The sequence below is a fragment of the Barbus barbus genome (assembly GCF_936440315.1).
Source record: "Barbus barbus genome assembly, chromosome: 43".
Lineage (NCBI taxonomy): Eukaryota > Metazoa > Chordata > Actinopteri > Cypriniformes > Cyprinidae > Barbus > Barbus barbus.
The window spans coordinates 11037107-11062536 of record NC_136721.1 but is presented as its reverse complement, the minus strand read 5'-3'; the positions used below and the strand labels follow the sequence as shown (position 1 = coordinate 11062536).

At 41.9% G+C, this 25430-nt stretch overlaps 1 protein-coding gene across 1 annotated transcript in view; it reads right to left on the bottom strand.

Moving 5' to 3' along the window:
- Positions 1–36: 36 nt before the first annotated feature.
- The window catches only part of LOC306862782 (pecanex-like protein 3), a 29411-nt gene continuing 4017 nt past the window's right edge, over positions 37–25430 (bottom strand). The window contains exons 6-33 of the mRNA XM_079405768.1: positions 22185–23903; positions 21744–22043; positions 21602–21659; positions 21385–21526; positions 20993–21304; positions 20797–20829; positions 20538–20709; positions 20344–20454; positions 19992–20083; positions 19794–19903; positions 19584–19689; positions 19404–19496; positions 18324–18474; positions 18099–18243; positions 17780–17957; positions 15929–16037; positions 14633–14762; positions 14455–14513; positions 14144–14359; positions 6678–6931; positions 6364–6594; positions 6148–6251; positions 5201–5348; positions 4754–4984; positions 4388–4662; positions 4132–4298; positions 3631–4025; positions 37–3026 (exon numbers count right to left, since the gene is read on the bottom strand). Coding sequence (XP_079261894.1) covers positions 2865–3026; positions 3631–4025; positions 4132–4298; positions 4388–4662; positions 4754–4984; positions 5201–5348; positions 6148–6251; positions 6364–6594; positions 6678–6931; positions 14144–14359; positions 14455–14513; positions 14633–14762; positions 15929–16037; positions 17780–17957; positions 18099–18243; positions 18324–18474; positions 19404–19496; positions 19584–19689; positions 19794–19903; positions 19992–20083; positions 20344–20454; positions 20538–20709; positions 20797–20829; positions 20993–21304; positions 21385–21526; positions 21602–21659; positions 21744–22043; positions 22185–23903 — 6203 coding nt within the window. The 3' untranslated portion in view covers positions 37–2864. The remainder of the gene's footprint in view (positions 3027–3630; positions 4026–4131; positions 4299–4387; positions 4663–4753; positions 4985–5200; positions 5349–6147; positions 6252–6363; positions 6595–6677; positions 6932–14143; positions 14360–14454; positions 14514–14632; positions 14763–15928; positions 16038–17779; positions 17958–18098; positions 18244–18323; positions 18475–19403; positions 19497–19583; positions 19690–19793; positions 19904–19991; positions 20084–20343; positions 20455–20537; positions 20710–20796; positions 20830–20992; positions 21305–21384; positions 21527–21601; positions 21660–21743; positions 22044–22184; positions 23904–25430) is intronic.

The following is a 25430-nucleotide window of genomic DNA, read 5'->3' as shown; positions in this document are numbered from 1 at the left end:
TAGTTGTGCAAAAGCAGTATTAACTGAATTCCCCAGACTTCATGATTCTATGTCGAGAGAGTCAGACCCCTCCGCAAGCACAGATACCCCGAACCGTGACTCCCCTAAGACTCAAAGTAGTGTCCTCCATCGAAAAATAACCAGAAATCCAATAATAATAAAATAGATTTATATATATATATTTTTTAAATATATTTATATACAAAACATGCTGTACATATATGGCAGAGATTGGTTAGATCCCTTTTAAATCACTGACACCCAAAACTATCCAGTAACTTGTGCTTTCTCCCAGTAAGAGAAGTACTCCCTGTTGCTTTGGAAAAGTCACCCTAAAGATGAGAGAAATGGTCCTGATGGAAAGAGAGAAAGAGTTTGAACCGGCATCGAAACAAACGCTCTATAGCTATTGAAGTCCATCGCAAGAAGCCATAAACGGGGCAGGTGTGCTCAGCAGACTACATGAGAGACTTGAGATGGTGGTGTTCGGAAATAGACTAGTCTGCAGAGAGACTTGATGTTTAGTGTTCAAACAACTTGTGATATGGTCTGTGATGGGGAGCTACTTTCAGTGTTACAAACCTACTAACAATTGGCGGTTTAAGTGAGAATACGAATACGTGAGCTGCCTCTACCGGCATTAAACGAAGCTAGAGGCTCAAATCGCATCAAAACTTGATGTTGATCGAGCAAGAATTGGCCTTTTGAATCCATCAGCTCGGTAAAATTAACACAATGGGGCTTCTCAACAGAAAACTGCATTATTTTGTAGGGCTGAAAAAAAAAAAAAAAAAAAAAAAATGATAAGTGATTCAGCATCGATTCTGAGATTTTCAGAATGCGCCACGATTCTTTCTCAAGTCAATTTTGAGCAGCAGATGGCACTGCATGCTTTAGCAACAGCTGTACTCTGCTTGTTTGCAAATCCTTACACGCCCTTGAACCTAAAATAATCATTCATAAAATTCGAAACGTTTGAAGCGAATAAAAGCATTCTGAGCCGAGGTGAAATTACAAGCGCTCTTCAGCACTCTTCTTCATGAGCATTTGAGTGTGTGGATAAAAACTAGATTAGAGTGCCATCTGCTGTTAAAATCTATCGTCGGAGCCCAATTATTTTGCATAAGATGGCATAATTTCCAGCAAAAATCCTTCTTTTCCACCTGAACACTGTTTGTCGAATCGTAAGGCACCATTTTCCCATGGCAGCCGCTGCATGCTGACTCTCAAACCATATCGTTCGACGCAAAGCCTTTTTCAGAGCACAGCTCAGCCACGTCAATCACTTTAAGCTGGGAAACTGTATGGTGAAAAAGTGCTGAACGGCTTTCTGAATCAGAAAACCACTTTAAACAGCTCATGGGAAATTTCAAGCTCCTTTACATCGACACGCCGCAGCTATTCCAGGCTGATGTCAGTGCTGTATTGTTTGACTGCGAGCATTTGATATGTTTGTTGTTGTAGAGGCAGTAAGTGCCCTGCGTTCCACAGCAGGCGGTCTGAGCTTCGTTTGCCCAACAGCAGATATTTAACATCAGAATGACATCTAACTTTCCAGTTGTTTTACACACAGATTTAGGGAATTAGCTAGTCACAATTAGGTGGATTCAAGAATGGAGGCAAAGGTTACAGTTCACTCAAGTCCAGCTACTTTCAGCACAATCACCAAAAAACAGCCACTCCGTCCATCTCCATTTGAGATCAGCAATCAAATAAATCTTTGTCTTTAGAATCGGTACATCTTTGTTTTTTCCCCATCAAGTTCTTCCAACTAAAACGCTGGAGTTTAGAAGTCAAAGCAGTAGTTTGGTTAGTTCTATTAGTATTAGAAGGGGTGGTGCAGTAGCAGTAGTATTGCAGTAGAGGGAGACAAACTGCAGGCACTTGCAGCAGCAGGAAAAAGCCTGATGGGAGGCCAGGAAGCCCTCATGTGCTCCGGCCCACTATGTCACCATCAGAGCCCAATCGGCAGGGAGCAGTTTAGGAATTTAGAAGGTAGTCTGATTTCCAGTGGGATATATAAAGAAAAGAAAGAAAGAGGCAGACCACCGGTTTGATGACGTCTACTCTGTCCCAACTGTCCTACGAATCTCAGGCCCCTCCGTCCTCACCTGAGCCAGCTGTAAACTATGTAGGGAGCACCAGGTGCTAAGGGAAGTGTGCATGTGAGCGAGTATTTGTGTGATTATATTCAAGTCTTATCCCTGAAACTCGCTGAAGAACGGTCGTGGTTGATGTTTAAGAGTGATGGGTGACACGATCGAAGTCTTTGCTGGAATGTGTGAGCTACGAAATGACGGCTCTGTGAGCGGGAATTAAATTTGAGTCCTTTGGTCTTGAAAGGACAGTGGCTTGTGTGGTGGAAAGCTCTGGGCCTCAAAGGGAGAAATCCTGCACAATACGGCGGATGTATAGGGGTAAAAACGAAAGCTTGAGTAGGTTTAAGGCTGTTACAGAGGAGAGGAGAGTTCCCTTTTTGTTACTGCTGGTGGTACAGGTCACCGATTCGCTTTGATTTAATGACCTGTCCCTCTTTATATAAGAAAAGAAGAAAATCGCTTAAGATTGCACTGATTGGCCACTTTTTTTGGCTTTTGGGCCTGGAGGCCAAAACAGTAGCCAAAGAAGCTTAGAAGAGCTCAGTCCAGAGTTCATTAATTAACGCAGCACTCTTCTAGTGTGCTTCTGTATCTGGTGATGTGTTTATTAAGGATACTTGCGAGAAACCTCCTAATATACGCAGAGCTGACTGAAGATGCTTTAATTATAAAAAGGGTTGATAAGGTCAGCCTGAAGTCCTCCCAGCACGCTCTCTCTGGATGGCGAGGATGACCATGAGCTCGTCTGATCCCAGCTGTGCAGGCTCAGCGGAGGTGCTCAAGTAAAGGCAGTTCTGTAGACTCGTCCCGTGCACTGGGAGGGTCTGATGATGTAAGGGGCGTGGTCTCAGAGGGTATGACTACTCCCACTGGATCCAGTGTTGGGCTGACATCAGAGGGCAGGACAGGGAGGGGAGGCTGTGAAGCCTAGGAAAAAGTAAATAAATAAGTTATTAATATTTGTACTAGTCAAAACGTTTGCTTTCTCTCTCTCATGTTCACCGAAGCTGCATTTATTGATCAAAATACAGTATAAATTATGAAAAATATTACCGTTTAAAATAACTGCTTGCCATTTCAATATATTTTAAAATGTAATTTATTTGTGACAGCAAAACTGAATTTTTAGCAGCCATTACTCAAATCTTCAGTGTCATATGTTGAATCTGATACGTTGAATCAATTCTTTAATTATCAGAGTTCAAAACAGTTCTGCTGCTTAATATTTTAGTGAAAACCATGATGCATTTTAGGATTCTTTGACGAATAGAAAGTTCAAAGAACAGCATTTATTTAAAATAGTTTTTAGTTTAGAATTTATTTCACTGTCAATTTTGATTAATTACATTTTTTTTTAATCAAAGTATTGATTGAAGATTTTTTCTTTATGATATCCAGACAGTTGTACCACCCTGACATCAACTATATGCCACTCAAAAAACAAGTTTAATTCAGAAATTAAAACATGCCCATCATAGAAGAGGTACATCTTATGCATTAATAGATCTGGAAGGGAAGCATGCGTCCTAACCTGTGTGCGTATGCTCTGTGATGCTGAGCCGTCCCCTTCCATTACAGCAGGTCCATTGAATCCTTTCCTCCCTGACAGACTCCATTTGCTGTACAGGGCCTCATAGGGCAGCCCGCTGCCCTGGCCCAGGCTTAGGCCCCTCTGAGACGCCCTGTGACTGGGGTTGTCCTGCAGGCTACTGGGGCAGAAGCGGTCTGCAAGCGGCAGGGCCACCGAACTACTGAAAGACAGCTGGGAGCTGGAAAGGTGTTGCCCTAAAAGCCCATGGATGGAAGAGGTGCGGTGCAAGGAGCTAACCAGCCCAGCATCCATCCTGCCCTCTGATTGGCTGAGCAGGGCAAGTGGGAGGGGCTGGGGATGCAGCGGCCAGGAAGGTCCAACGGGGTTGTCAGTCCCTTGAGAAAGGAAGGGAAAAGTGAAACTTACAGCCTGCACACATCATTGCTTTATTGATTGGAGGTGAATGATACATTAACAGTACAAGAGAAGCAGATGTCGTACCCATTGAGGGCTGTACAGTAGTGGGATGAGGCTGAGGGATGCTGGACGATGTGTTCTGGGGAGGATGAGCTGCAGGGTTGTTACTGATGGAGGTAGAGCCGCCACCACAGTCTGAATCCTCAATGTTCCCCCCACTGTTACATCCGGCACCACAACCCTTCTGAAGCCTGAAGAGAACAGATAGCATTTAAATAAAAATCTCTGAATGCCTAAAATGTGCTCTAACATGGCAAAATGCACTCATGTGCCACCCGACCTGTCCCAGCTGCTGATGAACCAGGTGTAAATGTTGTGAGGGCTGATGGGGCCTCCCCAGACAGAACGTAACTGAACATGTGCCCCGGCGTAGGAGGTGGTGAGTGGGGAGACATAGATAGGGTATCCGATGGGCTGGTCACAGGACGAGTTAATCATGTTCCTCAGGGCTTGTTTGGCATTCTGGATGCTGCCGCGTTCAGGATTCCGGTTCCGCAGGAAGACCAGCTCCTGCTGCTGTCCGGCCCACAGCCCGCGCACACACTCTCGGTTCACCTGAAGGAAGCAACAGAGAGAGATTAGTTATGGCAATGCCACGATAAGATACATTGTACATGCCTATAAACAGGCTTCTGCAGCAAAGCACCTTGATGACTCTGAAGCTGAGGAAGCGTTTGTTCAGCATGATGATCTTGTACTCGTCACTTCCGTCATCCATAACGTGGCGGAGAGCAAGCAGAGAAGGCATGTTAGCCAGGATAGCGCTGCGCCACACAGGGTCACCTTCATGAGAGATAAGCATCTTCTCTTCATTAGCAGTGATGGCATCGTACAGCACCACTGGGTCCTCATATTCATCAGGAGAGGTGAAGTGATCCTGTGGAGTAAACAAGCGGAAAAAAAAAAATTGGCTAATGAGAATAAAGTAATTCAGAGATCCATTCCATAATTGCATCATCATCAGACCATGTGAGGTTCACTGTACCACACCAAAAGTCTATTTTAGTGCAAGGTATGAATGTATCACTGTGTTGGCCTAGAAACCTAATTAAAGTGTAATGTCAATGATGGATGATTAATGCCAAAGCTGTACCTGGTGCAGTTTGAGGGACATCCGTACACCTGGAGCCACCACCCTGTTCAGCAGATCCATGTCTGCAAAAACCCACTCGTCTCTAGGAGAGGTGATACGAAAGTCGCCCTTGAACAGGGCATGAAGGCCGTAGAGAAAAGGCTCCAAGCTGAATGTATAAGAATAAGAACATATTCAGTGCATTTACATCTACAACAATCCCACTCCTAAAAAATGTAGTAAAAATAACAAAGCAAGAAAATCACGTTTAAATAAACATTTATGACCTATTGCCCATAAAAACGGTTTCTAGTGGCATTCACAAAGTGATTTGTAGCAATTAAGTGACTGGAAGCCAATGAGAGTTATGCAATTTATGGCAATTCATAAGCAGCAGTGATATAAAGTCGCCCAGCATTGCAAAAGGCTGAGAAAAGCTTAATTTCATGCAAACAAGCAGTGATTAAGTAGTAACGAGAAATATGAGTGAAAAGGTACAGAAATATGATTTAAAAAAATAGATGCAAACAGGCCCAAGCACTACAGCCCCACTGCAACATACATTTAAGGCAAATGTATTTAAACTGGTAAACATAAAAGGACTATTTTAACATCACACTTCCTGCTGCCAGCTGGTGGCGCTATGACTGAAACACAACAGCCACAACCATGTGAGCATGTCAACCATGTCTGATTTAGATCAAATTGAAGATATAGGACTCTTTCCGTTTCCCTATTTTTTAATATGTCTTGGCATAATTTGGTAAGAATCATACGAATCCCCTTAGAGGAGTATTTAAAAACTCAGAACCTGCAAGTTAGGGTATGCAGCAGTAGAAACACTATTCTGTAAAATATTTGCATGTGAAAGGTGCACAACACATTTAAATAACATAAGATAAGATAACAATAATTTTGCTTAAGCTGTTAGCTTAAGCACAATTTCTGTAATCAGTTTAAACCCTTACCTGGCTGACATGCTGTGGGAGGCTGTGCCCAGAGCTCGACGGCCCAGAATACACAACCCAAAACACAGTGTGACCAGAGGGGAATCCTTCTCACTCTCAACTGGCTGTAACAGAAGACAGAACAAAAACACACAGTGAGTTACATGTTTGATTCCCTTGTAACCAAACCCCAAGTCAGCAACTATCAACAGCAAGGCAAGGCCATCATTAAAATACCGTTTGTCTGCGACTGTTGCAGTATTTGATCCACTCGAGGTACACCAGACAGAAGGACGAGGGAGTGATGCCGGAAGCACGGTGGTCGTAGTCTTCATCTATGTTCAGGTTGAAGGTGGGGTCACTATCCACGTAGGAAGGGCTGAGGCAGGGCCGCAACGCTTCCCGCACTGTCTCGTTGGCCAACCACTCCTCCAGTTTGGGTGAGCGGGTCACATAGTAAATGATACTCTGAGGAGGAGAAACTTGGATGACTGCTCTGCATCTCAGACAGTGGAGGTTTTATATGAGTCGCTTGTCTGAGAGGAACTGACCTTGACATAATATGTGATGAGAATTTTGCGCAGGTCAAATACTTGAAGCATGGACGCTGCGTTGTTGTCGCTAATGCTGTAGCCTTCCAGCACATATTTGGTGGCGGCCACCTCCCAAGCCAACCAGCGCTGGCCAAAGGCCGCATTGAAGGAGAGCATGTGGGGGAAATGACCTGGCTCACAGCAGCAACAGCCTTCATCTTCCTCCACCCCTTCAGTGATCGCCTCCACCTCCCTCTGCTGGCAATATGTTCCTGAAAACAGTCATTCAAGAAAAAAGAAAAAAATTGAAGTGAGGAAAAAACATGTTCAAGCCAAATCAGTTGCAGCTAAACATTTAACTATAAAGTATCGGAAAGCATTTTACGCAACAAAATTATTCACATTAATAAACTTCACTACCATGTTCTTTTTTTTGCTGTCATACAAATAAAACTGACCAAGTCTCCGAATTAAAAAAAAACTAATGGTCACTGCAATATAATATTTTAGAATCAGAATGAATCATGTTTTGAGATGTCTGCGCTACATGACTTGCACCCAGAATCTTCCCAATTTGCAGTCCGGAAGAAGCAACACTAGTTGGCGAAAGTCAGAGCCAGTAGATTTTGGCCAGTTGGTGTTGACAGATTTCACAGAAAATCACACTGTGTATAACAGGCACAGACTCTGATATTCTGATATTTTAAGCCAATTTTAGAACAATTTAATTTGACATGTACCTCCTAGCTACAAAGCATATCTCTGTGCAAGTTTGTTGTGTCCAGAGCAACTTAAAAGGTCAGCTAGCATGTGATCCTCAGTCGTTTAGTGCTTTTGTCTCTAACCATTTACAAAGTTGGCAAGCTTATGACACCTACCCCCGGTTTCACAGAAAAGGCTTAAGCCTAGTCCTAGACTAAAATGTAAAGCTGAGCTGATTCAACTGAAAGAAACTTACACTGACTGATCTTAAAACATGTCAGTGCCTTTGTTTTGTCTTAAGATGCACACCAGTAATGTTTTTTCTAAGGCATGTTTATAAAAATTACTTAAATGGGGGCCGAAGATGGCGGCTTGGAAGCGGTAGTGTATTTTAGAGGCTCTTGCGCCACTCACTCATTTTACCTCCTTTATTTCTAAATGGGGAACGCAAACCATTGACTTCGGTTACAAAACTTGTGTAGCATGTCACTAGAGACTTTTTGGTCGCAATCTTTGCCGAAGATGCCAAGACCTGCTAAGAAAACTGGAAAAAAGGATCCGACCGCGGACGCAGCGGCCGAGGAGCCCAAGCATAGCTCGGGTGAAGCTTATAGTGAACCCGAACTTAGTCCGGCGCTTGCAAAAGCACTTGAAATTATGACGGAGAAAATTTCCAGCGCAATAGACGAGAAACTGGGCCCGCTAGCAGAAACTGTGCATAACCACACTCAACAACTGGAGACCGCAACTCATCGGCTAGACGAGGCGGAACGGAGAATAATGGCGGCAGAGGCATCTTCGGAGGATGCGCAAGCTCGTGTATTCACCCTCAAAAAACAAGTCGCTATGCTAAATGAACACATCGACGATCTGGAAAACAGAGGCCGGCGTAAAAACATTCGAATTCTAGGCCTTCGTGAAGAGGTGGAGGGTACTGATGCTGTTGCCTTTCTCCAAACGTGGATCCCCGAATTTCTAAACTTGCATGCTAAGGGCGGTCACGTTAAGATTGAGAGGGCGCATCGTACGTTGGCTCCAAATCCGGGTGGAAAGGACAGACAGCAGCCGCTAATCATTCGTTTCCATAACTACGGAGACAAGCAAAGGGTTCTTGACGCCAGCAGGAGGCTGTCGGAGGATGGAGGTTTGCGGTACGATGACAACAAGGTGTCATTTTACCAGGATTTCTCTGCTTCAGTGATACGGAGGCGTAAGGAATTCAACGCAGTTAAACAGCGACTTCGAGAGATGGGCGCCCGCTACGCGATGCTGTATCCGGCCAAGCTACGGGTGTCTATTGGAAACACTTCTAAAGTTTTCGAGACGGTGGCTGCAGTTTCACAGTATTTGGACAAGAATGGATCGAGCTCCAATACCTGATCTTCTTGCTGCCGTATGATAGGCGGGTGCTGAACTAAATTGCTTTCACGTACTGTTTGCCTGTACTTTTATATGTAGCAATTCGAGTCGGGGCTTGAGTACTTTATTATTATTATTGTTCCTTTATATTGAGTGATAAGGGGTTGTTTTTATAACTTTCGTTTGTATCGGGTGGGTGGTTCTTAAAAGACTTTTCATGGATGTCTATTTCTTCTGAGCCTCTGTTACTGGAGTTACAGTGAGAGGTTAACTTGTTGGATTCCGAGGTGAGGATTTGTCCCCTAAGAGATAAGGGGAATTGTCCCCCATTTTGTTTTTCTTTTCCTTTTTTGATTTTTTTATTATTTTCTCATATTTTTTCTTCTTTTTCCCATGTTGCCAGTTTGGCTTGTTCTGATATGTGTTTTTGTTCACTCTCATACTTTGAGATACACACTGCTTTTTGAATGCAATGACAGGGCGTTGATCATAAAGATGTCTGACGGGGGGAGAACACTACCTGATTCATTTACTTTTTGGTGTATGTTTTGGCTGTCAGTAACTTAAGACTTTGTACTTGGAACGTAAGGGGTCTACATGGGCAAATAAAGATACGGAAAGTTTTTACACAACTCTGTAAGGAGAATATAGATATTGCTCAGATTCAAATGCTCACTGTCACTCAAGTGAGTTTCTTGTATCAAAAACAAATGGATTGGTCAGATTCATTTCTCATCTTTTACAAAAACCAGCAGAGGGGTAGCTATTATAATTAATAAAAAGATACCTTTTAGAGTTACAGATAATATTAAGGATAAATTTGGAAGATATATTATTATTAAAGGAACTTTGAATAGAGAGGAGATCTCACTTTTAAATTTATATTGTCCCCCAAATTACTCCTCAGAATTTCTTTCAAAAGCTTTTTTTGATTTTAAAGAGATTTCGTCTGGATTGGCTATTATCGGAGGGGACTTTAACTGTTTATTAAATTCTTTATTGGACAGATTCCCCCCCAGGAATTCTATCGTCACCAAACAATCTAAAGCTCTTTCTGCACTTTGTAAGGAATTAGGATATATGGATGTTTGGCGTACTCTCAATCCTTATCAGAAGAAATTTACCTTTTTCTCTAATCCTCATAATTGTCACTCTAGGATTGATTACTTTTTTGTTCCTAAGGCTCTGATGCAAACAATTTCTAACATTTACATAGGAGATATCATTATTTCTGATCATGCTACAGTTGTACTAGATGTCTGTGTGAAGGGGTTTATAAGACCAGCTAGACATTGGAGATTCAATACTCTGTTGCTCAAAGATGATAAATTTCTCTCATACTTTAATTCAGAGTTTAAGATATTCTTTTCTATTAATTCAGCATCCATAGATAATCCCTCACTTCTCTGGGAGACCTGTAAAGCATACATCAGAGGCCTCTCTATTTCATATTTCACTTAAAAAAAAAAAGAAACAATTAGAAAAACAAAAACACCTAGAGTCAGCGTTAAATACTGCCACTGATACTGCTATCTGAATGATCCTTCACTTGCTTCCTTAGAAAAAATAAGTACCGTGCGGGTTTCTTTAAACTCATTGCTTACTCAATCTCACTCAAATATTTTATTCTCAAAACAGAAGTTGTACAAATGGGGTAATAAACCTAGTAAATACCTAGCCCACTTAACAAAATCAAAATTGGATTCACAATTCATTACTTCTATAGTCGATCTTAATGGAGTGGAATCTTTCGATTCATACATTATAAATAATACTTTTAAACAATTTTATTCTATGCTATATCAGTCTAATTATTCTTTTCAAAGACATAATTCTATGGTATCATTCTTTGATCGCTTGTCTCTTCCTGTTGTCTCTGAGGAACAGAGGGAATTTCTCAATGCTCCTATCACAAGAGAGGAAGCTGTAATCGCACTCCATAGTTTAAAATCTGGTAAATCACCTGGACCGGATGGTCTTGCATGTGAATTGTATAAAGAATTTGAGCATGTGCGGTTAGACCCTCTTAGCCATGCTTAATCATTCATTTTTGACTGATAGTTTGCCCTCTTCACTTCGTGAAGCAAATATTTATCTTATATTAAAAAAAGGCAAGGACCCAGAGAATTGCAGTTCCTATAGGCCCATTGCATTGTTAAACTCAGATTTTAAATTGTTAAAAATTTTAGCACTAAGATTGGAGAAGGTTCTAGCATTTATTATTAACGAAGATCAGACAGGATTTATTAAAGGGAGAAGTTCCGCCCACAATGTTAGGCGGCTACTAAATATTATTGAACTTTCCCATAATTTGAGTTTTAATTCTCTTATTTTGTCTCTAGACGCAGAGAAAGCTTTTGATTCTGTTGACTGGCCTTATTTTACACCTTAGAAAAATTTGGCCTTGGAGAATGCCTTATAAAGTGGGTGTGAATACTCTATACGGATCCTCTTGCTGCGGTCATTACTAATGGTCACAGATCTGACAATTTTCCTTTATTTTCGGGGTACCAGACAGGGCTGCCCCCTCTCCCCATTGCTTTTTGCAATAGCAATAGAGCCATTTGCTCAGATGATAAGACAGGAGGGCAGCTGTGTCGGGGTTGTCTCTGGGAGGTAGGCAGCACAAGATCTCTTTATATGCGGACGATGTGCTGCTCTTTCTTTCAGATCCCGAGGTGTCTGTGCCAAAAATTGTAGACCTTATTCAGGAGTTTGGGCAATTCTCTGGGTACAAGATTAATTTTTCTAAATCAGTTGCCATGTTTTTAGGTAATAAGAAGTCTACAAATCAGTCTCCCTCCTCTCTCTTTAAATGCTCTGAAGATGGTTTTGATTATTTGGGTATACATGTAACCCCTACTTTCAAGCAATTGTACAAAGCCAATTTTACACCAGTGCTAGGGAAAATCCGTGATGATTTGAACAGGTGGATGGCTCTCCCTCTGTCTTGGCTGGGGAGGGTGGCTCTGATAAAAATGAATGTCCTGCCCCGTTTACTGTATCCAATGCAAATGATCCCTGTTTTACTGTCCAATAAGGCTATAAAAGAGTTAAATGGGTGGCTAAATTCATTTATCTGGAGCAAAAGGAAACCCAGATTGAAATTATCGAAACTTCAGCTCTCTAGTGCAAAGGGTGGCTTGGACCTCCCAAATATTAGATTATATCAGTTGGCTTGCCAACTTCGATTTATTAATGAATGGCTTATTGAAGACTCTACATCAGTGTGGCTTGATATCGAATCCTCACAGTCCAGTTGCCCCTTACAAAACCTATTATTTGTTCATAACTCAAAGCTTAGCAGAACTCTGTGTAATAGTCCTCTAGTACGCAATACTCTCAAGGCATGGCGTGCTATTCGAAGGCTGGAAGGCAGGTGCGACATAACCTCCCCAATTTTGAATAATCCAGAGTTCCTGCAAAGTACTACAGACTCAGGTTTTAAGTCATGGGCTGTTCTTGGTATATGTAGGATGGGGGACTTGTTTGAGGAAGGATCCCTAGTGTCTTTCGATAACTTAGTTTCAAGATATAATCTGCCTAGACAGCACTTTTTTAGATTTTTGCAAATTAGAGATTACATATTCAAAAATACTACACTTACATCTAAATACTCTTTTTCAGTTATTGAGGAAATCCTTCTGAACCCTCCTCCATACAAGTTGATTTCCCTTTTCTATAAAGCTCTATGCTCTTATGGTGCAGTCAGCACTTCATATTTAAAACTGACTTGGGAAAGTGAGCTGGGGGTGGTTATTCCAGAAGAGGAATGGGAGACAGTCTGGCTCCAAGCTAACAGGCTCTCAGTTTGTAATAGGGCAAGAGCCATTCAGCTAAGAATTTTACATAGAATTCATATAACACTTAAGACAAATACAATGCAACTCACTCGCCACTCTGCCCTAAGTGTAAGTCTAATATAGGAGATTATATTCATTGCATATGGAACTGTCACATGATTCAGGCTTATTGGTCCAGAGTTGTGGCTCAATTAAAGAACATCTTTGGTTTGGATCTGGAGCTGGATCCTTTGTCACTTCTTTTGGGTTTTCCCTGTAAGCTTATTTCTAATAAATTTGAAAACTTTTGCTGCCAGGAAGAATCTACTGATGTCTTGGATCAGTGACAAGCCTCCCTCCATCAAAGGCTGGCATTCAATTACTAGGGAGATTATTCCTCTGGAACTCTTGACCTGTATTATTCATTCTACAACAGAAGCATTTAATCGTATATGGACACCTTACCTGAATTGCATAAATGCTTCTACCTGTGACATTCTGCGGTTTGGTATGACATAGTTTTCTTAGAGGTGTATAGACGATTCATGTATTCTCCCCAGATTTTATTTTTAATTTCGATCGGTGATGCAATGCTCTGTTTGTCATCTTATGTATAATTTTGTTTTCGTATTCTCTTTTGTATATCTGGTAGCGTGTGTATGTTTCTGTTTTGTATCGTGTTGGAAGTTATAAAAAAAAAAAAAAATTACTTAAATGTCCTAATTGAACTATGGCCTAATCCTGGTTTAGGCTAAGCCCTGTCTAAGAAACCGGGCCCTAGTGTTTTAAAGGGGTTATCGGATGCAAAATTCACTTGACTTCAATTCTATTAATTCAATTTGAATTACTTTGAATGAAGTTGTTTGAACATAAATGTGTGTTGGAAGTGTGTGTACACATCCATCCTATAATGATAAAAGTCCACACATTGTTTTTTTTGTTTTTTATCCATATTTTAAAATCCCCTCTCTCAAATCAGACTGTTCTGAGATTCCTGTCAGAATGACGTAGTTCTGCACAGGCCGCTCCGATGATAGTTGATTGACAAGGCCGTCTTACCTTAGACCCACCCTGAGTGAGCTGTCCAGTGTCGACTCCAGTGCAGGGGAAGACAAGAATGTCTCCGATTATGTGATTGAGGTGTTCTGTTGTTGGATGTAATAATGAATATAGCAGTTGTCATTAACTCCTGACATCTGAGCCGCTGAAGACGCAGAGGATTAATGTTACTTTCATTTTAGAAGGGAATGTGCCGATCTACGATCTGCCTAAATCGAGCTTCACCTCCAGAAGAAGCGAGTATAAGGTTTTTTGATGAATCTTTACAAATCGCCTTTCCTAATAATGTGCTATTTAGCCAGTTTCGTGGCTAAAGTTTACAGTCTGCTCGTTACCCAACAGATGAGAGGGGCAGGGTCAGTAGAGCTCATTAGCATTTAAAGCGATATGGACTAAAAAGGGTGTTTTTTACACTACCATTGAGAAATTTTAACCAAAGTATGTTATAGACTTTTCATTAAGACCCTAAAGAATCATATCAACTTGTGGAAAATGGGCATCCGATGACCCCTTTAAAAGTCATGTAGTGTATTCTGGAAAACAGTGCTGCATTTTGTTCCAGTCCCTCTCCTGTTGGCTCACCTCTGAACTCCAAACCTCTGAGCTGGAAAGTGACAAGGCCGTTGCCGATCTCAATGATGTGTACAAGAGCGTTGAGGTAGTCGGAGGCCAGGATAAAGCAGTCTCCGGTGCTGTAGTTTCCCCAGCGGCCCAGCAAAAGGTCCCCACACAGTGAGTGCTGCAGAGAGCGCGTCAGATGCTCGTAGAAGATAGAGTTCAAGTTGTTATCATCAGCACCTATCCAAGCGAGAGATAAGGGGAGATGAGAGGATAGATTAAGAAGACAGTACACAGATGAAAGGTCTGTGTAACTCAGATACAATATCACGTACCAGGGTTGCGGTCCAGCTGTGTGGCCAGACGTGTGTTGGAGTGATCCACCCGTTTGGTGCTGAAAGAGAAAATGGTATTTAAGGCTTCATGTCACGTCTTCAAACAGTTTCTGCTAAGACTGAATTAACAAAAACAAACAATGCGGCTGACATCTGCTCAAAATTTCTGAAGGCTTACTTGTAGTCTCGCTCCCAGAACTTCACAGGTCGGGTGTATGAAGTAACGAAAACAGCACTGCCCAGCACAGGGTTGAGAGGAGTGGAAAAGAGAGCTGAAAACACAGCTTGTACAAACAGCATTGCTGAGTCTGAAAGCAAAACTGGAGTTAAGGGGCATTTATTTTGATGATAAACTATATAGGTATCCTAGGGATGTGCATCTTATCAGGCCGATACGATATGCATCTCGATGCATAGCCAACGATACGATACATTAAAAGGTACATATGAAGCAGCTACCGAAACAATGCGATTCGCCCGTTATGATGCTGTGCGATCCGATTTTGATTCGATTCAACACAATGCTATTCGATGCAATGGAGAAAATATGATCACTTTTATTGCCTCATGGCCTGTTTCATAAAACAAGTTATCCAAATAAGCCAGGCTTATTTAAGTTAGTCTGACTCACGGTCAAATGATTTGTTTCCATACAGCAAATTTAACATAGGCCAAGATCAAGCTTAACCACAGTGGGAACCTATGCTGGGAAACTAACCTGGTCTAAAGCAGGCTTACTGTCAGACTAAGCAGAGTTCCTTTAACACTGACCAATAGGAATGCAATGATATTACCGCTCTCTCGCATACTATTATTTGACACTTTTTTCAGTTTCTGGCCATGCAGCCTTTTTCTCTGGTTTTATGACAGCTGTACCTTTTATAGTTTGCAGAACAGATAGCAGAACATTACAATCTAAAACGGATCTTTAAAGCATAAAAATTAAAAGTTAAAATCACTGAATTAAAAAAAGTAAATAAAATAATATAAAAAAAGAAAGAAAATTTATATATTTTAATGGCTATAAGATACAAGAAACAAAAATCAATCTGCATATAAATTATTGGTCACTTTCTAAATAATAAAAGTACAGTGCATCCACTAGTAATTATATAAATATTGTTTTTTACCGATGCAAATATGTTAGAAACGATGCATCGCGATATATAAATGCCAACTTGTAGCCAATGCACACTTTTTAAACCCATGCATCAAATTGTTAACTTTTTATGCCGATGCACCGAGCGAATCAGGGAATCTTGCCAATCCCTAATATACACACACTTGTTTATTTCTGACAAAAAATAGTTATAGACCAAGCAAATGAACCAAATGTGAAAACCACCTAAAGGAGCTGAGGAGGAACATGTAAAACCAGTTGTACAGCTGTACCATTGGGCTCAAATTAACAAGTACAGGTAAAAGTTATGAGATCAGCATTCAGGTCTGTGTGAGTAATGCCGGAAAAAGATACGGGGAACGGCGAATGGCTGAGCAAAGGCATGGAAAGCAGAACCCCATGTGATCTGCCAAGGTGCAATGTAGGTCAGCACAAAACGCAGCTTATACAGCAGATCCCACAGCTGCTCACACACAGGAGAGATGACAGCAACATCAGTCTTCAGCTTTAGCTTTACAAATCACACTCCAGTAAGAGTGTAAGTTACACAGTACATTCAAACCTTTAAAAATGTCACATGTATACATTATGCAACTATATCCTAAACATTTCATAAAATTAATATTTGTCTTTTGCAATAACAGTTTCACCAGAACCATTTAGATTTAACAAGTGAAGATAAAAATTGATTAATAATGGTGAAACCCTTAAAAGAAATGGTGGCCAGTTATATGACTTGCATATAGTAAATGCTTTCCTCATGCCAATTTTAATTTGTATAAAAAAAAACAAAAAAAAACTGCTCGTTTATACACTGTTCAAAAGTTTGGGGTCAGATTTTTTTCTTTTTAAAGAAATTAATAATTTTATTCAGCAAGGAAGCATTCAACTGATCAAAAGTGACAGTAAAAACATGTATAATGTTGCAAAGGACTTCCATTTTGTAAAAGATGAAAAAAAAAAAAAAAGATAGTTTCCAGAACAGAACAGCTGTTTTTAACATAAGAAATGTTTTTTGAGCACCAAATCAGCATATTATAATGATTTCTGCAGGATCATGTGAGACTGAAGACTGTAATGGCTGCTGAAAATTCAGCTTTTCCATCACAGGTATAAATTACATTTTAAAATATTAAAATAGAAAAAAAAGTTATTTATTTGAATAACATTTTACTGTATTTGTGATCAAATGAATGCAGACATGGTGAACATAAGAGACTTAAATAAAAAATCTGACCAACCACAAACTTTTGAATGATAGCGTATGTGGTGTGAAAAAGTGTTGGTCCCCTTCCTGATTTTTTTGCATGTGTGTCACACTTTAATGTTTCAGATCATCAAACAAATATAAATATTAAATCAAAGATAACACAAGTAAACACAACATGCAGTTTTTAAGTGAAGGGTTTCTTTTATGAAGGGAAAACAAAATCCAAACCCACATGGTCCTGTGTGATCTGTTCGTGACCTCAAGCTGAAGCGAACTTGGGTTCTGCAGCACGACAATAATCCAAAACACACCAGCAAATCCACCTCTGAATGAACAAAATGAAGACTTTGGAGTGGCCTAGTCAAAGTCCTGACCTGAATCCTGTTGAGATGCTGTGGCATGACCTTAAAAAGGCGGTTCATGCTCGAAAACCCTCCAATGTGATTGAATTACAACAATCCTGCCAAGTTGAGTGGGCCAAAATTCCTCCACAGCGCTGTAACAAACTCATTGCAAGTTATCGCAAACGCTTGATTGCAGTTGTTGCTGCTAAGGGTGGCCCAACCAGTTATTTGGTTTAGGGGGCAAGCACTTTTTCACACAGGGCCATGTTTGTTTTCCCTTCATAATAAATGAGAATCAGAATCCGAATAAGCTTTATTGGCCAAGTATGTTTACACATACAATTATGTTTACACATAATAAAAAACTTCATTCAAAACCTGCATGTTGTGTTTACTTGTGTTATCTTTGATTAATATTTAAATTTGTTTGATGATCTGAAACATTAAAGTGTAACAAACATGCAAAACAAATATAAAAATCAGGAAGGGGGCCAACACTTTTTCACACCACTGTATAGACGTAAACTAGATTATGATGAGAACCCTTGTACAACATTATAAGTGGACTTAAGGGACAGATACAAAATGTTACACAAAATGAATTTGGGTCTTTTAAAGGCATCTAAGAGAGATGTGGATATATGCTCAGACCTTGCTGAAGAGGATGGACATGCAGTAGTAGTCGAGGAGGAAGGTCTGTGAAAAGCGCGGGTAGTCGAATTGGAAGAAGAGGGCAGTGAAGCACAGAGTGACATACTGCTGAGATGGGACACAGAAGGACGAACGAAGCAGCTTCATTCCAGCCACTGAGATGAATAGAGCACGGCCACTAAAGAAAAACAAATAAAAGATGTCGTCACTGCCCATGTCTAAAATCTAAAGTCTGAGACCACATTGAAAACCTTGAATTCAACTTCAGCTAGTGCTGTGCTTTATTCTACACTAGGACTCTGGATGTTCTTGTTCTTACTAGGCTCCAGGTTTGTCAGGGTTTTGGCTGACAGTGTGAGCTTCAGTGGTGAGGGAGTTGAGTACTACAGCCGGGTAGATGAAATACTTCTCCACACACTGCAGCCAAGCATACAGCTTCTCAAACCACATTAGCTGAGCAGCATCTGAGACAGAGAGGGATCAGTCCATCACACTTGTTCACACATTCAGACATAAGTTTGTGCATGTAGCTTTGACTACTCACCTCGGACCTCAAACTGGCTGTATTCTCTGGAGCGCAGCACAGGGTGGGCCAAGCAGAACCAGGGCAGCTGTTTGCGAAGCTGAGGTAGGAGGTAGTGTGTGAAGAACCCCACCACCCCAGCCAAGATGTACAGGACAAAACTGAGAGCAGGCTGAAGAGCAGTGCAGAAAACACATTAAAACCAAGGCAGCAATTTACAAAAAATAAAAACTTTGAACGAACAGATGTTACAATGACCTAGACTTTACAAGACTAGAAATTATGTTCAGTCTTTGGATGAGGACTAGTTCTCACAATGAGACTATTATCATACTCAAAATCACATACTAGATGGCCTACTGACCAAGGTTATTATAGTTTTGAATTTTTAAATTTGTTTTATTTTAACAATTTACGTAGTTTTTATTTGTTTCATTCATATTTTTGCTAGTTTTAGTTTAGTTTTTATTTTGTGAACATTTTTATTTAGTTTTCTTATAGTTTAGTTTCAGTTTTAATTAAAGTTTAGCGGAATCAACAGATCACTTCCAGAGCGAAGGCCAAAGAAAGACTTAATTAGTAAGCATAATTTGTAAGGCAAATATTTAGCGACACAAAATTAACGCATGCTAAGATTGATTAGATGGTAAAAGTATACAAATATACACCAAAGAAGCAGTCAGGCCTTTTTACTAAATAAATCTACACAAGTTGTGCTTAATGTCATATCTAATGGTGTGTTGAATTATTTAATATGAAAATAAATGTCCGTGCAAGACTCTGCTTTAAACCGCTTTGCGTCTCTCCGGCAGATAACCCCATGCACATGATGCGCCATTTACAGGTCTTTCCTTAAACAGTCAAAGTTCATAGGCTATATTTTTCCGCCAAGGGGTGAGAACGTAATAATAACGTAATACGAAAACTGTGATTTATTTTTGTTAATTATTTTATTTCAGTTAGTTTTTCAATAACTGTTGTTAATTTCGTGTCGTTTTAGTTTTTCAAATATTTGGTCATTTTTATTTTATTTCAGTTTAAGAAACATTTTTTTCATCAATCATTTTCGTTTTCGTTTACGAAAATAAACTTGCTACTGACCTGCAGAGCAATAAAGACGGTGCTGGCACTAATGGCGAAGGTGATAATGGCCATAAGAGGGCACATGACCAAATCTGAGTGAAGAGTCTCTTTCTGCAGAGTCAGAGAGAAGAGAGCCATTTAAAAGCCATTGGAACTCCTATTTAACAAAAGATGAATGCAAATGGAGAGTGCTCTTACCACAGAGTTGCGCAATTTCTCTGGGAGAGGGTCTTTAATCTCTAATGGGGGCTCTTCTGGTGTTCGGCTCTCCAGCTCTGGGAAGAACTTGGAGCAGACCAGAGACCTGTCCAGAGAACAGTGTAAAAAACATAGAAGTTTAGATGTCGATCACAGAGCTGTTGGTGCATTAAGATGCCTGGAAAATTATGAATGTATGGTGACGCTGACCAGAGGATGGTTGGGTAGCTGCTCTGCCTGCTCAGATGATACGACAATGCCAGGAGGAGGCCACAGAACACAGAGAAGAGCACCGGGACATGTGCCTCTCCCCACGGAGCCTACACATACACAAACACATAAAATGAATAATGGAAGCACCAATAAGCACAGTTCTACTGTGAAAGTGACAAACAGATTCCCACTTACATTGATGGCACCAAGGCAAAATCCATAAACCAGAGCCGCCACCAATATACTGCGCAACAGACTATAGACTGAAGACAGGGGGCTTGTGGTTGCTGAAAAACACAAATGACAAGACACTTGTGGTGCAGGGATGTACAATATGCCAGCTCCCTGGGAATCACTCCATGACCTTGGAGTTGCAAGGACCTTGCTGTACCAGACAGATCCATCATAGTTACAGTAGTAACACTTCAGAATAAAGTTCCATTTGTAAACATTATATAAAAATACTGATCATTGTTTATGTATTGATGTTAACCTTATTGTAAAGTGTTACTGCTATAGCATTAGTAAAGTATAACGCAGATCTCACCGGTTCCACCGAAAATGTGCATGTCCACCTGTTCCAACAAACACATGAGGAACGTGTTGACCTGAGGTAGAAGCCCAAACAGGAAGATGATGGGAAAACAGAGGGTGAACACTGCAAAGGAAAACGTATGAATTATTAGGCTATTATATTTTGCACAACTCAATTAAGAAAGGTTTAACAGCGAGTGAGCAGACCTATGAGCATGTCTCTAGCGCAGAGCAGAAAGTGTGCGGAGAAGAAGGTGACCCCGTAGAGGGTGAAAGGCCTCATACTGTCCGAGTGGCCAACCAGGTCAAATATCCAGATCAGCATACAACACAAGCAGAAATACACTGGTCGGCTGTACACTATGATCCAGTTATGGCCCTGCAATGAAGACCACATTAAATTAATTTCTGTTTAATTTCAGCTAGGCGGGTCCAAGAAAAGACAGACAAACAGTCATATACTCACATGCATCGGAGATGCTGCATCGGGCTGCACACTCTGAAACAGAAAAGGGAGGAAAAAAAAATCTGATTAACAGAAACAACACCACTATCAGGGTGTGTGAAGACTGTACAATTATCAAGAGATGCCAACACCTGAAAACACTAACACAATGCTAAAACAAACACAAATAGGCCATTCCAAAAATGCTCACACTGACCTTTAGCAATGAGTACTGACAGCTGGCAATGACTAGGCAGAACTGGAATACCCAGATGTCCCTAAAGAAGCCCTGGAGAAGCAACAGGAAGCCAAGGAACGACACTAAGCTAGCCAACACCACCGCAAACACATTCTCCCCTACACGTCGGTTCCTGTCCAGTAAGGCTAGCAAAGCAAGCCTGTCGTAACGAACTCTTAGCCATTTCCCCGGCAGCACCCAGAAACGGTAATACTGTTTAGGCTTGGCCTTTTCCTCAATCATCAGTGTGTTCTCCTGGGATTCGTGAGGGGACTCATGATCTAAGTCAAACTACAAAGAGAAAAACATCAATGCAGTCAGGAGGATTGAAATGGAATGTGTATTGATGATTCTGAAGAGTTAAGCCTCACCTCTGGCATATCCAGAGGCACCCCGCGGACCTGCATGCCCTGGAGGACCACCGGTCTGGGCTGCAGCATGGACAGCACTGGCGCCACCTCCTGGACATCAGTGGAGGTAAAGCTAGAGGACTGCGACTGTCGCTCTCGCTCCCTGAGCCAAGAAAAAGGGGTCAAACACTGGGAGACTGTTGAATATCACCCCAATGGTAAAGGTTTTTAGACTTACTGGACTGGGTCCTCATATCCTCCACCAGCAGGCCCAAAAGTATAAGACCTCTTTACTCCTGAAATTAGATCATTTTAATTGAAGAAACAACCACAACTAAGCAAGATTTAAATCAGTGTCACTGAAACAAACTGTTCTTTACCGCTCTCATCATAAAAGTAGTGCACAGCTCCCTCTGAGGTGTCATCGAAGGTGGATGCCTCGTGAACACCGCTGCGGGGAAGCAGCAGCAAGGATGAGGCAGCAAAGTGCAGAGCAGAGGGGAGCGTTCGGGTGCGGGAGTGAGAGGAAGTGCGGACTCTCTGAAGGTCTTGAAGACTCGGAGGGGAGCCCATGGCAGAAGGGGGTGGGGTGGGGTTACTACCAGCATTATGACGCCTGCGAATGGCCTGTGTCCTTTTCACACTGCTCACAGAGTCACGTTTACTTCCCTCCTCTGGGGCTGCATGGGCAAATAGCAACAGTTTTAATAAAAGAAAAAACATTAAATATTCACTACAACAGATAATAAGAATAAGAGCAACACCACAAATCACGAAATTCCAGGCTCTAAATATGAAATATTAAGAATTAATCTGTTCACCTCCTCCTACTGCCCCCTCTTCCAGCAGCTCTCCTGCCCTCCAGCTTGTCTGGTTCCCAGCCCAGGAGCCTCCAAGGGAGTCTAACCTATGGTGAGCCCTGGAGAAGCCCTCAGAGTGCACTGTCCGAGCCTCCAGATCTGATTTAGAGATGATGAGTGGACGTGGGGCAGGGGTAGAAGAAAGGGGTAAAGGTAGCATCGTAGACGCAAGGATCCCTGTGTTGTTGGAGCCTCCACCGGCCCCATCCATGCTGAGCACTCTGGCATGAGTCTTGGCACTGGCTGTGCTGGCTGAGCGCTGAGCACTGCGAGAATGGGAGGGTACTACTGTGTCAGGCTCCTCCCCATCTCCAGGGCTAGGTAGTTGAGGGGGGACAGGTTGGGAAGCGATGCCGGTATTTGCCAAATCGGGGGAATAGCAGGAGGTAGAGGAGCTAGAATCGTCGTCATCATCATCTTCGTCATCAGAGCTGAAGCGACGTTGAGATCCAAGACTAGAGCCAGCACTCATGTCGCTGCCGTCATCTTCATCGCTGGAGTCCTCAAACAAGCTCTCGCTGTAGGCTTTGGCACCCAGCCGACTGCGTACAGGGATGTAGTCTCTGTGTTGACCACGGTTGTGGTGCCAGCGGTAGGAGCCACAGTCAAAACTGCTACTGCCAGCAGCGCCCCGTTTGCGGGGAGCTTTCCTGCGACCAGGTCGATGACCCACACTGCCACCGGCACGTAGCAGCTTCAGATCTTTAGGCCGCACTACCTGCTGCTGCGCTTGCAGAGACGGCGGCTCTGCTAGGAGGTAGGACGGGGCAGAGACCGGCAGAGCGGGCTCTGAGCAGACCAAGCCCAGTGCCAACCCTGACGGTACAGAGCTAGCCTGGCGTGGAGGAGGAAGAGGGGGGATGGGGATGCCACCATCAAGATCGCAGGTCTCAGAAGGCCCGCTGCTTGACGGTGATGAGTCCTGCAAGGAGGGCTGTGCAATGTCCATAGGCAAAGGGGGAAGGTCCTCTCCCTCCACCAGAGTTCGGTCTAGGCCCTGCCCAGAGGAGAGCTCTTTGGAGGGTGATCGTAGCAGCACGCTGTCTGACAGGTCATCCGTGTCACTACCACCTTGAAGCACATCTCCAGGCTGCTGATAGGGGCCTTTACCCTGAGGCAAAGCTGTAGAAGGAGTGTTAGACACGGGTTTATGCGTCTGGCCCAGCGAAGGGCTCTCAAGCTGGGTTGAGTCTGTTTTCTCACTGCGGTAGCTACTGACTGTACTAAGAGTCTCTCTGTCTGTGGCCGCTCCACCTCCACTGAAGCAGCTGTCAGTGGACCCTGCAGCCAGGGCTACCCCGGTGCGGCTGCCTGGGTGCTCAGCACCAGGAGCAAAAGTGACAGGGTCAAGGCCCAAGCCCAACAAGTTCTCGCTTAGCTCCTCGCTCAAGCTACTCTTGATGAGAGGGCTGAGAGGAGCATCTCCCAGACTCTCAGACTCAGCTGAAGGTCCGAGGGGGGAGTAGCCTCCTAGACCATTCCCATTGGGGCTCTGCTGAGATAGTTGCTCCACACCCCCATTATCCACCTGGTCCTTCTCATCTCCATCTTCTTGGCTGGATGGGGATGGCGGGATGGAAGGACAATTTGTTGGGTGCAGGCTACTAAACCCTCCCGACAATACATCACCCACACCAATTAGCCCTCTGTAATCCCCAGCCAAGCAGGTTGGCGCTACACCTGGAACAATAAAAAAACGTTACTACCGAGTACAGTAGAGATGTTTAGAGGTTCAGACAGCATAATGTACAAATAGCAATATTTCATTCACTATTCATTTTTTTAAAGATAGTAATTCATTCAGTTAACCTAATTTATAGTATTTTATAATTTTTGCAATAAACACGTAAAATACATTTTATAGTTATCAATTATTGTAAGCCAGACGTTTTAATTATTTTTTTTGTTGGATTACACCAGACACAATATTTCATGAAAGAAGCAGTTCAAAAGTACAAAAACTGTGTTCTGATTAAAAAAAATAAAAATAAATAAACTTATTTATATATATATATATATATGTGTGTGTGTGTGTGTGTGTGTGTGTATATATGTATGTATGTATGTATGTATATATATATATATATATATATATATATATATATATATATATATATATATATATACACACACACATACATACATATACATACGTATATGTATACACACATGTATACGTATATGTATACACACACGTATACACACACGTATACACACACATATACACACACATATACACACACATATACACACACATATACACACACATATACACACACATATACACACACATATACACACACATATACACACACATATACACACACATATACACACACATATACACACACATATACACACACATATACACACACATATACACACACATATACACACACATATACACACACATATACACACACATATACACACACATATACACACACATATACACACACATATACACACACATATACACACACATACACACACACATACACACACACATACACACACATATACACACATACATATACACAATAAGGTAAATGCATTATCAAAATAGATAAAGTGAATGTTCATTTCGTACGAACTTGAAAACATTTTTGGAATTCTGAATTAGATTTTTAAAAACAAAGGTTGCACTCTGAACTGGAAGTCTAAGGCAGCGTTTCCCAATCCCAGTCCTCGTGCTGCATATTTCGTATGTATCTCTTATCACGTATGGCGTTTGTTGTATTCGAACGCAAGTGCCCTGCGAAGTGGACATCACCGGATATTCCGCCATGATTCCAGTTCGAAACGAAAGTGTACGTTCCATTCTAAGGGCATTAAAGTGTGCATTTAAAAATTTTAATTTAAACTGTATTTATTTACAGAGGTATATGATGTCACACTCGTCTGTGTGTGAAGACACTACAGGCAGTGGCGCAGCACAAATCTGTGAATGAATGTTCCGAAGTCAAGTAAGCTTCAGGGAGTAGGGAGCAATGAACAGTGTGTAGGGATCATATCAATTGGAACAGTTCATGCACGTAGCTCTCTTCTAACGAGCTGGTTATCTGAATCAGGTGTGTTAACTAAGAGAGACATGCAAAATATGCAGAGCGTGGGGCGCGAGGACTGGGACTGGGAACCGCTGGTCTAAGGAACAGTCCTATGCGGTAGAGCAGTGCTTCCCAAACCTGTCCTGGAGGACCCCTAGCC